Here is a 12940-nt window from a genome sequence, read left to right on the forward strand (position 1 = left end):
GGGTGAAGTCATAGCCACCACCCTTGGCGGACAAAGACAGAGGAATAGCCACCAGCAAGGGTGGGTGAAACGTGTCCCTTGGCTACACTGCCAATATTCGGTCTGACTCGCTCACTGAACTCCAGATGTATAGTACAGTATGTACATAGTGCCGTGCAGTGCAGTTGATAGTTACGGAATGCGAGGGAAAAGATTGATAGTATCATGATGATGAAACCCTCCCCCCGCCGTGGTTATGTCATGATCAGCAGCCAATGACAGGCAATTTGACGCACGGCAACATCACCCGATCAGAATCCGACCCTTCCATGTGAAACCCCAAAGGTAATAGTGGGTTGTCTCAAGGCCTCAGAGATTATTGCAGATAGGTACAGAGTAGTAGATAGTTAGATAGATCACTGCATGTTTATCGGCTGTGGTCTTATGCGTATTCCCACCCATCGTTCAATTGCTCCAAGTGACACTCCGTCCCGACGATCGTCCTCGCTAGTTGCTGCATCAGCCGTCGGTCATTAAACGAACCTGCGTAAACTCTACAGTAGTTCAGGATATCCTGTTCTTTATTTCGTACTTTTGACACTGTCTGCTACCGCACCTTCCTTTGCATGGGAGAATGTAGTATGATGTGCAAGAAAAGAAAAAAAAAGGGAAAAAAAAACCTTAGAAGAGGGGATGGGAATACTTCCGCAGCAGCTTCCCCGATGTCTCGGTGGACTGCAAACGATACGTAGTCATAGCAGCTGCTGCTATAGGGCGGCCGCCAGACCAACCCCAGCAGCCCTAGCAGGGTCCGTTTGGCACCTCGGGGCAGGGGCAGGCCCAGTGTTACCCGCTGGCAATGGACTGGTAGCCTTCCGAATTGGGCTGCTGTGAAGATGCAGGGATGGCCAACTGCCCGGTCTTTTCTGCTCTGTCGCATTGAGAACTGAACTGGTGATCGATCAGAAACCGCCATCGGACATGCCATCCTGAAAGTACCAGGATTACAAGAGATAAATACACTAGAGTATGATCATGGGGGCTGGGTGGCTTGATCCTTAGGCCAACCACAGCCACCAGGCGGGTTGATAGCCAAGACTGGGGAATCTAGTAAGTTAGTGTTGATGACTACTACTCAAGTAAGGCAAGCCGAGTAGGTTATACTCGTAGTTAGGTTTGATGATTGACTGTGATGGCCGAATCTCCTAATCCTGACAGTTATTTTGGGTATGAGTAGTCTATGGCCGCGTTCCCACTGGAATCCAATTTGTCTCTGACAGAATGGACGGACCACGCGGCCTCCAAGGCAGACCCGGTAGTTGGGACGAGGATCTTATAGGGTGCTTGGCACCCACCGATGATGTCGGCCCCCCCCGTTGGATGTCATCCCTCGCCCTGGTATCACGATTCGGAACTAGCCTTTCTATCGTGCCCCTTCTATTGGTCCCCAGTGATTGCAGCAGCGGGGAGCAACGGCATCGGGCTCAGTGCTCTTACCTCGCCAAAGCAGGGAAATTGTCAGTTAGAGGGGGGAAAAGGAGCAGTACGGTAGTCGTTTCGTAGCGCGACCTCGTCCGTTGGTTCTCCGGGACCAGGTTACACTGATTGGCAATCGAGCGGTTCCATCCATCAGTGACCATCGCCAACAGCGACTTTTTCAGGCTTTGCGCCTCGGCAGCGAGTCCGGTAGGTAGGGCACCACATCCGCCGATCCACCGGACGGCTTTTTACTTTGATGTCCCTGAGGTAGTGACTATCATACTCAGTATCATCGCAAATCACCACCCAGTCTATCTATTTCCGATGTCGACAAAACGGTGATCCATCGGTCGATGAGGGGTGGCAATTTTCAGGCAGAAATGACTTTCTTTTTGGATCGCCCTAAGTGCAGGCAGGACCATAGATACTCATACCTGCGTGCGGCCAGAGTTCGGTGTGGGGGGTGGCGGGGGAGGGGGAGATACGCGGAGAGTTTGGAGCGAGAGGTAAGGTGGAAAGAGCAGCAGCATTTTGAATCGAGTGGAGGTGTACAATGAGCATTGAAAGATAATTGTTTTTAAAGAAGAGAAGGGGTGGTAAGAGGTGATGATGGATGATGGATGATGATGATGATGGTGGTGGTGGTGGTAGTAGTAGTGATGGTGGTGTCAGTGACAATGATGAAAGGGACTTGAAGCAAGGCATTTCACTCAATCTAGGCTAGTAGCAGTCGATTAAAGTGAAATGTGCCTGAGGGGCACGTGTAATTGGCGGTCGGACGGGACGAGGGAAGCCTGAGGCGCTTTTCATCACAAGATGAACAAACAGGGAGGGAATCCAGTTTTGCGTCGATTTACAGTGTTGTGAACATGTATGTACATATGTATGTCTTCCATTATTAGTCGTGATTTTAATATTATGGTTTTTCTTTTGTCTTTTTTTACGTATAATTAATTAGGGTACGTTATGGCTGATCATCAAGTATCAATGCCTATTCATTGATAACTAACAACTAACTTAACTATCGCTACCATACCATAACTAATAACTAATCCATCCATATTAAGATTCAGCTTCCGTCCTGACCTAACCTCGTCGTTTGCTTCTTGCTGAATTAGTTGTTGTTGCTTGATTGCTTGATTGCTTGATTGCTTTTCTGGTTATTTCATTTTGACTTCGTGGGCGGCTGCCTGCTTTGCTTTAAATAATTGCGTGGTTTATTATTATAATTATTGTTGCTATCATATCCGATACCTCCAGTTCCACTACGACAGCGGCGGCGGCGGCGGGCGGACGAGGGGCTAAGGTATTATATTAATGGTTCATTAGCTCATGACCAGTTCCAGTTCTTGCTCCTCTTGCCTGCTCTGGTTCCCCATCTCCGTTCGTCTCCATCCACCATCCACCATCTTCCCTTTCTTTCTAATTCCCTCTTCACTCTTCCTCTTCCTCTTCCTCACCTCTTTCGCTTTCACCCTTCAGACTCGGAATCTCGATCACTTTCGCTCCCCTCCTCTCCCCCCCCCTCTTTCCTCTCCACCGTCTGTGCCTTGTCCTTGATTCTCGACTCCAGCGCCCCTCAGTTCACCCCACCACCAGCCAACAAACGTGCTCAACTTCCTCCCTTTCTTTCCAACTTCACCTCTTCCTCTAGTCTCGGTCTCTCTTGGCCCCTTCCCTTTTCTGCACTTTACAATTTCTCTTCTTAAGATTGGGACTTTCTTCTTCCCCCACTACGAGTCGTCTCTATCCGGGGCTCTGCCTGCCGTCTGCTCTTACCGGATTGATACAGACGATTCTCCCTCGGGAATGGCCTGAGGTGTGCCCCGCGTCGACGAAATCCTGCCTTGTTTTCTTGCATTCAGATCCGCTTCGGTAGCTCGCTTCTGCACACCCGCTGCAAGAAAAAAAATACACTACACTTTTGAAAACGATCGAGACCAATCCAAGTCGCAATTGACTTCGACACCTTATTTCCCAGTCGTTCCGACTTTGCCTCCCCCGCCCTCCCGTTCAATCCAAGATACCCCGACTCTCCCGAGTCCGCGATCTCACGGTGTTGGCTACCGGCCTTCAGCTAGCCAATTGCGCGCCTCTGGATCTCACAGCACGCATTCCTCGTACACCGATCATCTCTCATGGACACTGAACGAGAGCCCCTAGCTGAGATCTCGACTGCAAAGCCCGCCATGTCAGACATTGATAATAGGTCCGACACTACGGACGACGATCTCTCTCCGTCTCTGGCCACTACGCAGTCATACGCTTCCGTACCATCCTTGCGACCTACTATGGATAAGCCTACAATCAATCCCTCCTCGACGCACCTGGGTCAGATCAATGCAGCTCGACGAGGAGTCGGCACCGTCCCTCGTCCCCAAGCTTCGATGAGTGGCGCACAGCCGGGAGGATTGAATCAGGACATTCTGGCCAAAATGAAGGCATTCTCCTTATCTCGACAAGGAGCGCCGCCGAGTCTGACACATGCTAATACAACTAACTTCGTGCCTAAAGTCTCTTCACCACCCACCTCTAGCGCTAGCCCCGTTTCATCTCCGCCTTCCGCCGCGAACGGATCCCTTGGTGGTGCTTTCGCGGGCCGCTTGCCTCCTGGGGCGGTCCGGCCGGCCACCAAGAATTGGGTTTCATCTCCCTCTGTCCCTCATGGTTCGCCTACAAACTCGCCGAAACCCGGTGGCCTGGCAGCAAAACGAATGAAGCCCGGCCTCAAGCTCTCTGATGCAACTGGCTCGAAGAGCCCTGCCCCAGACGGACAGTCCAACGGTGAATCTGGAAAGCAGGAGACAGCGTTCAGCAGGTACTCTGAGTTCATCGACACGAAAGCGGGAACGCTCAATTTCAAGAACAAAGCAATCCTTCACGGCGGTGGAATCGAATTTTCCTCGGGCCAAAGTTTCAGCATATCATTAGACGAGGTCGACCGCTTGGATGAACTGGGCAAGGGTAACTATGGTACTGTTTATAAGGTTCGACATAGTCGGCCGCACATGCGCAAGCCCGGCATGGGGTTGCGAGGAATTGTCAGTCGCCCAACGGAGCAAAACGGGGCAGCGAATTCGCAGGATTCGCTCTCTGGGGTTGTCATGGCGATGAAAGAAATCCGTCTAGAGCTAGACGAAAGCAAATTCGCGCAAATCATTATGGAGTTGGACATTCTGCATCGGTGTGTCTCGCCGTTCATCATTGACTTCTACGGCGCCTTTTTCCAGGAAGGAGCAGTATATATCTGCGTTGAGTACATGGATGGTGGCTCAATCGACAAGATCTATAAGGAGGGTATCCCGGAGAATATCCTTCGGAAGGTCGCATTGTCCACAGTCATGGGTTTGAGAACGCTCAAGGAAGACCACAACATCATTCATCGCGATGTCAAGCCCACGAATATCCTGATCAATTCGCGTGGACAGATCAAGATTTGTGACTTCGGCGTGAGCGGTAACCTTGTCGCCAGTATTGCCAAGACGAATATTGGATGCCAGAGTTATATGGCGCCCGAGCGTATCGCTGGTGGTGGCGTCCAACAGTCTGGTTCTAGTGGGGGTGGAACTTACAGTGTTCAGAGCGATGTGTGGAGCTTGGGTCTATCCATCATTGAATGTGCCATCGGCCGCTACCCTTACCCGCCAGAGACCTTCAACAACATCTTCAGTCAACTACACGTGAGTACTCGTAACATCCTACCTAGTGTTCTTCGGGGTTCTTGCGGTTCTAACATGTGATCTTCAGGCGATTGTCCATGGAGATGCTCCCACCCTTCCCGAAACCGGATACTCGGAAGAAGCGCACGCCTTTGTCCGCGCCTGCTTGGATAAGAATCCGAATAACCGCCCCTCTTATAACATGCTTCTTCGACACCCCTGGCTATCCTCGCTCATGCAACCCCCGGGCGAATCGGACGGAGCGAATGAAGAGGTCACGCCGATAGTCAATGGTTCTGGATCCGGGGGTTCGCCTTCGACTGAGGACCCAGAAGTGGCAGAATGGGTGAAGGAAAGGCTAGAGCGTCGTGAAAAGGGGCTTCTCCTTGAAGCAGATAAGCCGGCACTTCACGCAGTGGCTCTCGATGCAGTTCCGGGAAGCCCCTTGTTGGATGATCCGTCCGCGATGTACAATCAGCGTTGATGGGTTGCCGTTTTTCTCCTGTCACCGATCAACTGATACCATCGCTTCTTGGCTGCTCAATCACCTTCGTCAATCTAGACCTGTCACTTGATGGGTCGACACGAACGGGTGACACTGCTGGCGCTGGCGCCGTTCAGCCGGGGCTGTTACCTCCATCAGAGCATACACTTCCCTTCCTTTTCACCCTTGGGCCATTGGTGTACTCGAAGGCTCTGGCCCTGTCATCTATTCTCGTGGAAGAGCGGGATATGTGTTACTTCGGATGCTGTTTTATGCTGGCTTTTAGGCATTGATGTATAACGAATGTACAGACGTAATATGTTAGCTAGATTCTCCACGATGTACAAGCACAAGCACGGCCGTGTCGAGATAAATGAAATACTATTCGTGGCTTGCTACAGGAGTTGTTTCTCTCCGCTTTGAATGCTTCCGCGAGGCTGTGGTCTCGCTGCTCGCTCAAAGTAGCTAGGTACTGACCCATGCCGTGGGACGGTAACAAATGAGAATAAGTTGGCGACTCGCACGACTCTGTTGAGGTGGTTTTGCGTCAGCGTTCCTGTGTAATCCAGCCCACATGATCCAGAGTCTTCATCTCTTGTTTACACGCGGAGAACCTCGCTAGTTACAACAACCAAAGAACCTCCAGGGATTCAAGAATCTTTACATAGCCCAAAACTGAGATTTTACATCGCTTACATTTTTCTTTTGGTTTATTATAATATTCTAAAAGGCTTCCCAACAGCCAAGGTTGTGTAGTGTAATGGTTAGCACCCAGGATTCTGATTCCTGTAATCCCGGTTCGATCCCGGGCACGACCTTTTTGACCTCTTCCCTCTGCAATATCAAAAGATGAGTGTTGGGTCTTCTTTTTTTCTCCCTTTCTTTCTACTTCCCTCTTTTTTTTCTCTCGAAGAAAAATCCTCTTGTGTCCTGGAAGTGAGCCATTTTTAAGGTTCGAGATGGTGCGAGTCCATCCGTGGACTGCCCGTTGGGTCCTGGTGTCATCATGAATCACACCAGAGGATCAGACAACATAGACATATTTCAGAAGCAGCGCAAACAAGCAGGGCCACAACACCGGCGGGGATATCATCCTTGATTCAGCCTGCTCTATAAGCGTAGATCCCCATCAATCGACACAACCATATCTATACATACCTATATCAATCAACTCATCCGCTCCTCTACTCGGCATAGATCAAACAACCCCCTCCCCTTCTCTCTCCTCGAAATCTAGCTCTAAAAGCCCAAATATATACACCTCCTAAACCCCCGCCACCCTCAACCCCATCACTCCCCTCCCCTGCCCCTCGCCCCCGAGAACCTTCTCCACAAACTCCCCCAACCCATCAATCACCACCTCCGGCCCCGCCGCCTCGCACTCCGCCTGATCCCCCTGCCCAAACCGACACCAACAGACCGGACACCCCAGATTCCTCGCGAACCGGATATCGGTAATCGTATCGCCCACCATCAGCACCCGCCGCATATCGACCCCGCCGTCCCTCTCCAACCACTCCGCCGTCTGGCCCGAGGCCGAGAAATACTCGCGCAGCCGCGGCACCAGCCCCTCCCCGAACCCGGCGGGGTCCGGCTTCCGCTTGCCCCCGGGGAACACCCCGTCGCCGAGGACCAGCGCCTCCGGGATGAACTCCAGGAAGCCGTGGCGGTGCAGCGCGGCCGTGAGGGCGCCCACGGCTTTGTTGCTGATGATGGCCACGGGGAGGCGGTGGGTCTGCGTGAGGGCGCGCACGAGCGCGTAGGCGTCCCGGTAGGGTCGCGTGAGCGGCTGGCCGTGTTGGCGGTAGAGGGCGCGGTAGGTGGCGATCCAGGTGGGTTCGTCGAAGGTGTCCAGGGTGGTTGGGTCCTGGAGAGCGCGGAAGGTGACTTCGGGGCTGTGGCCTTGGGCGATGAGGGCGGTGAGCTGCGTGGTGGGGAGCGGGTGGTCGGGCAGGAAGTGGTGGAAGGTGCGTTGCATCGAGGTGTAGATGGCCTCGTGGGAGTCGAAGATCGTGCCGTCGAAGTCGAGGATTATGAGGTCGTATTTTGAGGGCATTTTGGTGGGGGGAGGGGGGGATGTGTTGTGAGTTGGATAGTTGAGGTCGATATGTTTGTGCTATGAACCTTTTTTGGGATTGTTTTTTTCTGGGGAAAGGGAATAAGTGTCTAATGTGATACAGGTGAGTTTGAAAACGTATGAAAGAGTATGAGTCAAAGGTTAATTTACTTTTTCTTTTTTAGAGTTCTGCTTGTTACAGCCGTTATCCGCATATCTCGGGAAGATCTCCGGATTCGATGAGTAACCCCCCCGCACAATCACGATGCAACTTCGATTCGATTGGCAGGACATGTTCTAGTGCCGGGCCGGGTGTCTGGCAATTGGGCAAAAAAAGATCGATCCAATTGGTTTTGGAGGATGTTCGGTCCCAGGCTGGGGATTCAATGTGCAAAAAGGTCGTGCCCGGGATCGAACCGGGATTACAGGAATCAGAATCCTGGGTGCTAACCATTACACTACACAACCAATTGTTGAAAAATGGCACAATGTTTGTATCTATAACCTGGTGCAAGGCTTGAAGCTCTGTAATGCAAATTAGCTTCGACGCTCTACCAGGAGTAAATGGCAAAATATTCGAGACAAGCTATGTGTGCCCGGTTGAGCATTAATAGGCCCGGAGAAAAACACCTACAGGTGCCAGCTTTCAGTTGTGTCAGTCATCCCCCTCAGTGGCTTCTCCATATCGCTCAATCGAAGAATTGCCAGCGCGCGATAGATACTCTCCACTCCAAATCGTGTTAGATTTCTGGGAGGATAACTGGGGGCTTGACATTCAGCTGTGCTATCTGTGGATGATGAGGCCAACGCTTGAGAGCTAGGGCTCGGGCTGCGACCTGTTGGTCGCTCGATGACATGACATGCTTCCTTGTATACTGGGTAGGCGAGGACCGCGGTATCAATGTGGTAGGCTGACTATCTTGTTCTAGCGATATATTATTCTGTGGGTTCCTTGCTTCGCAAGTATGGGTGATGTTGGTTCGAGGGACGTGTCTGAAATGGCTCGGTGTTGATCTTGCCGGGCTGGTTCACTCGACGGCTCGCGGGTATGGTTGAATGGTGGAAGTCATGGGGCATACTGCTGGGCTCCCTGGTATATGTAACCTGCCTACTGACGTACGTGTTGGGCTTCCCAGGAGGCCCCCCGTGTGCCATGGGGCGATACGCGCATGGTATCGGGTCTCGAACAGTGATGCGGATTTGGTGTCTGTGTGACTTGGTTGTGCATGTTGCCTTCTACTCCCGGTAGAAAGTAGACTGATCACTGATCGACGGTGCTGACTACGGCTGCATGAGATGGGCGACGACTGGTATGATGATCTCTCTCAGGCGATGAGCAATGGATTATTGCATGCCGAATGGTGCATTCGGAGTGGCGTGGATGACTTTGGGTGTTGTACCACTTAGGTCGAGGGTTCTATCGTGGGTGTTTGTGACCCATAGCTTTATTCGTGCTGCTTGTACTGTACCTGTTAATGCTTGCGAGGGCTGTGTGTCTCGCGTCGACCGTGTGTTGGTCACGGTTCCTTGGGTTTTCCGCCTGGTGGCTTGTGCAGCAAGCTGCTCTATACTCGAGGGAATTCGCATGGGCTAGTGTTTCTGGTTCATGTCCCCTGATACCTACAGCAGCCGTGCAGCTCTAGGTTACAGGCTGATGACTCCCAACCCGCCAACTTCTCGTTATGTTCCATGGTCAAATTAGCGTCAGGGATACGTTACGCCGGCCATGCCGTTCCGGTCTGAAACACGTTTCCTGCACTCGGTGACACTGGGTCTAGCCAGGTGGTAGGTTCCCGTCCGGATTCCATCCGGGTGGCAGCCATGGATGTACTGTGCAGCAGGGTAGTATCATGTTCACCGATGACATCGCTGCCGAGTATCACCGCTGGATATGTATCCCTATTCGGCCTGCGACAGCAAAACCGGCAAGCGATGAGGAATGCTGCATTCCCGCCAAGATAGGAAGAATGCTGACATCCGTCAGTCATCGGGTATGAAGTGTAAAATGAGGTCATAGATTCGTTGTTCAGAAGTCATCTCGTGGCTTTTGTGTACTTTGAGCTCACTCATCAAGATCATATAACCATGATTGCAAGCCACAACAACTACTAGGTTGTGTAGTGTAATGGTTAGCACCCAGGATTCTGATTCCTGTAATCCCGGTTCGATCCCGGGCACGACCTTTTTGCATGTCGAATTCTTTTTTTTCCATTTGCAGTTTCTGGGTCGGCTTGCGTAACACTGCACCCACGCTGTTCCAGCCGAAACCCATGACAATAGCATTATCTCAAACCGTCTTCCTGTACCACCACCCCCAGGATGGATACCTTATGCCGACTGCGACATCACCACAATGCAATGTTTGCCCCGTGGTATCACCATACTAGCATCAACAACACCACCCTTGCGCACCAACTGCATCCCATGATCCCGACTGCCATCAAAATGGAAACGTCAACTAGAGAGCACAAACATAGTCGCATATCGCCGTCAGCGCAGCCCGCAGCCCGCGGCTTCCGGTCCCGGTAGAAGTTAGTAACTTATACACGCATCCAGGGCTAAGTATAGCCCGCGTGGCAAGGAGTCCGGCACACAGCCACTTAACTCAGACAACACCTCCCAAAAGTCTCGGACTTGTAATCTGTGTTCGCTGCAAATAGACAATCTAAAATCATAGTGGCATAGTCCAGCAATCTATGTATACGAAGTCAACAAACCACCTCGACTATCCCGAGCGGCCGATACCTTATCCCGGCTATTTTTGGACGGTGTCTTATCCATGGTGGAGACAGAAAGAAAAAAGGCGACTAAGGCAGCAGCGGCAAGCCGAGGCGGGTTAGTCTGGTCTGTCTGCAGGTGGGTGTACTGTACACTATACGGAGTAGACAAACCGCGGGTTCGTGGACGCTTGCTTGCTATGTATCAGTTAACCACTACGTACGTGCGGGATTGTTTTACTCGTAGCTTAGTTCCGAGGGAGCCATCAATAAAAGACCGCATTACCGGTGTCCACGACCGGACTACAGGGTTGGTCATGGGACTTAATCAACGGGCGTTGTTGGGTACCAAGAACTTGATGGTTCTACAACGTTCTCTAGTTACCGGTTCCTTGGCTAGTGTACCCGACATGGCCTCGGGCGGTTGAGTCTCGGTTGGGTAATAGCTTATTTTTTTTTGTTGCGTCCCAAGGTTGCCCGGGGGGGGGGGGCTCAACATGTTCATTTCTTGGGTGTGAAACTGTAACCAGGAGATAATGTTGATGTCATTGAATTGCTGGGCAACGTTGAATATTTCAATCATATATAAGCCAAGACATGACTGATGTGAGACATATGAAATGTTGGGGATAGAGTCGCATGGTGAGCGAGTCGGGTATCAATAGACAAAGAATGAAAAAGAAAACAATCAAGCAATAGTGGCGTCGACAGTAGACGTATATCGAGACGTCACTTTGCAGTAGTAAGTGTGTAGTTGTAACTTGCGAGCTGGCTGGAATGCGGGGTATCGCGTGATCACCGCAGCCGTGTGCATCGCTAGGTTGAAACTGGACCAGGAAGGCTTGCTCGCATAGACGGAACCTGCCGTCCCCCTACTAAGCCCCGGAGCTGCCGGATTCCCCAGATGATGAGAGGCTTAGACGGCATTATTTATCGTGGTCATATGGATGCTCTGTTGAACTCCATTCCCAAGGCCGATACCCAGCTGTTGAATGCTGGCGGCGGTGATTTAGAACAAAGCGTGAAAAAAGTTCGAAAGGTAGCCGGGGTGCCACTGTGCTGGGTCCCCATGTATCTTTGCAATGTAGGCAGATTTGGTGCGATGGGGGTTTGCGTAGATGGATGGTTATCGTGTTGACAGGTCTAGACTTTCCGTGTTGCATTAGGCTTGAAAGGAGGTGACGTGCTATTGTTGATAATTATATTGCAGGGATGTCGAGCTTCCCCAGCCTCCAGACTAATTGATGTAGACCATCACAGCAAAGGAGACCAGGCAGAAGCAGAGAGGGATATAGACTTTCCGGTCCATATCGCGGTCGAGTGGGGAAGACGGAGAGCCAGCGGAGCGAGGACGAGTAGTCGACTTAGTGTGCTTGTGGACCATGTTCAGATAAGACGGCGCTTCTTGCCTCTTCTTGTTCTTGTTGCTGGTGTTGTGATTGATGTTGTGAGGCTGGGGATAAGTTGGGTTTGTCAGGAAGGGATGAAAGAGGAGAAGGATGAGGACTACAAGGACAATGGTGAAAACAGGAGGAAAGAAGAGGGGGAAAGGAGGGGAAACGAGGATCGGGTGATCAGCAGCCAACGTGGCGCCCGATCACCCAACAAGATCGCAGCATCCCGCACCGTGGCCGCTTTCAGTGCCTTTCTTCCCCAACCTTTGAATCTTCAACCCGCTGACTGATTGTTGTCATGTGAAAGAGAGGTCGTTGAGCCGCCTGCCACCTGTTTTCTGAGGCACCAACGGCAGCCGCTCAGCCACCCAGCCACCTAAAGGGCCCGAGTTCGATTCTGCGCGGGGTCAGTTCTTATTTCTCAGGTCTTCTTTCTTTTTCCCACCTCTCGTGTTGTTTGTCTGCCAACTCTGCAGGATTCACGTGGAGGGGCCGGAAATCCAACGCGGACAGCGGGACCAAAGTGACAGTTGCAGGTCCAGGGGAAGGTGCTCGTAGATTACACCAACCCCCTGTTTGTCTCAGGTTGAGGCTGATGACAGCCAGTCAGGATGATGGTTTAATGACCTCGTACTTTGTGCACGCTACATTAATCTCCCGCAACGCGCCAACGGGTTAATCAACTGGACTGCTTGCTCGGGGCGTCTATCCGAATGCAGCGCAGAACAGTAGTACGTATAGTAACGCTCATCTAAGACATGGTCATGGCGGACCAACTGATATGAGATAGTCCCTCTAAGTGGATTACCCCCCCGTTCGTTGTTCAGGGTTGGGAAAAAAAAAGGCGTCCCTTTTTTCACCCTTGATTTCGCACGCGTCAATACGACATCAGTTTGCCCTCTTCTCGTGCCTGTCAAGAAGAAAACAAAAATAATCTCCGGGTGAGACATGGATTGTCTTCTGACCTGCAAAATGGTCATTCAGCCGAGGTGCGCGTCGCTTAGGGCCGAGTCAGTTCGCCCACCAGCCCTTTTTAGACATCACCGCATCTTTTGCGCATTATTTGGTGACCCATCGTTGCAAACTTTGTCCTCTGATGTGACCACCAGTCGCATTGGATTGCCTGACATTTGTATTGCGGTTCTAATGAAGAGCCATGAGTCCAAGGGCGG

The 12940-nt window shown here is 51.6% G+C and overlaps 5 protein-coding genes and 3 non-coding genes across 8 annotated transcripts; 4 read left to right on the forward strand and 4 right to left on the reverse strand.

The window, feature by feature from the left end:
- Positions 1-382: 382 nt before the first annotated feature.
- BO72DRAFT_73546 (uncharacterized protein) lies at positions 383-1105 on the reverse strand. The gene has a single exon (XM_040950659.1). It carries the CDS (start codon positions 965-967, stop codon positions 587-589), a length of 381 nt encoding a protein of 126 aa, XP_040802430.1. The 5' UTR covers positions 968-1105; the 3' UTR covers positions 383-586.
- A 596-nt stretch (positions 1106-1701) lies between these two features.
- Positions 1702-2239, reverse strand: BO72DRAFT_73554 (uncharacterized protein). Its single transcript, XM_040950660.1, has one exon. It carries the CDS (start codon positions 2161-2163, stop codon positions 1861-1863), a length of 303 nt encoding a protein of 100 aa, XP_040802431.1. The 5' UTR covers positions 2164-2239; the 3' UTR covers positions 1702-1860.
- A 1408-nt stretch (positions 2240-3647) lies between these two features.
- On the forward strand, positions 3648-5601 carry pbs2 (mitogen-activated protein kinase kinase PBS2; the record flags this gene model as incomplete). Its single annotated transcript, XM_040941176.1, has 2 exons — positions 3648-5138; positions 5206-5601. The coding sequence occupies 2 exons, from the start codon at positions 3648-3650 to the stop codon at positions 5599-5601; spliced, it is 1887 nt and encodes a 628-aa protein (XP_040802432.1).
- Positions 5602-6347: 746 nt separating this feature from the next.
- Positions 6348-6419, forward strand: BO72DRAFT_t98. Its single transcript has one exon. It is a non-coding gene; the product is annotated as a tRNA-Gln (tRNA).
- A 314-nt stretch (positions 6420-6733) lies between these two features.
- BO72DRAFT_447094 (HAD family hydrolase) lies at positions 6734-7791 on the reverse strand. The gene has a single exon (XM_040944450.1). The coding sequence runs from the start codon at positions 7655-7657 to the stop codon at positions 6866-6868; it is 792 nt and encodes a 263-aa protein (XP_040802433.1). The 5' UTR covers positions 7658-7791; the 3' UTR covers positions 6734-6865.
- A 262-nt stretch (positions 7792-8053) lies between these two features.
- BO72DRAFT_t108 lies at positions 8054-8125 on the reverse strand. The gene has a single exon. It is a non-coding gene; the product is annotated as a tRNA-Gln (tRNA).
- A 779-nt stretch (positions 8126-8904) lies between these two features.
- BO72DRAFT_73571 (uncharacterized protein) lies at positions 8905-9305 on the forward strand. Its single transcript, XM_040950661.1, has one exon. The coding sequence runs from the start codon at positions 8997-8999 to the stop codon at positions 9249-9251; it is 255 nt and encodes an 84-aa protein (XP_040802434.1). The 5' UTR covers positions 8905-8996; the 3' UTR covers positions 9252-9305.
- A 463-nt stretch (positions 9306-9768) lies between these two features.
- On the forward strand, positions 9769-9840 carry BO72DRAFT_t99. The gene has a single exon. It is a non-coding gene; the product is annotated as a tRNA-Gln (tRNA).
- The last annotated feature ends 3100 nt before the right edge of the window (positions 9841-12940 follow it).

The sequence above is a fragment of the Aspergillus fijiensis genome (genome assembly GCF_003184825.1).
Source record: "Aspergillus fijiensis CBS 313.89 unplaced genomic scaffold BO72scaffold_17, whole genome shotgun sequence".
Classification (NCBI taxonomy): domain Eukaryota; kingdom Fungi; phylum Ascomycota; class Eurotiomycetes; order Eurotiales; family Aspergillaceae; genus Aspergillus; species Aspergillus fijiensis.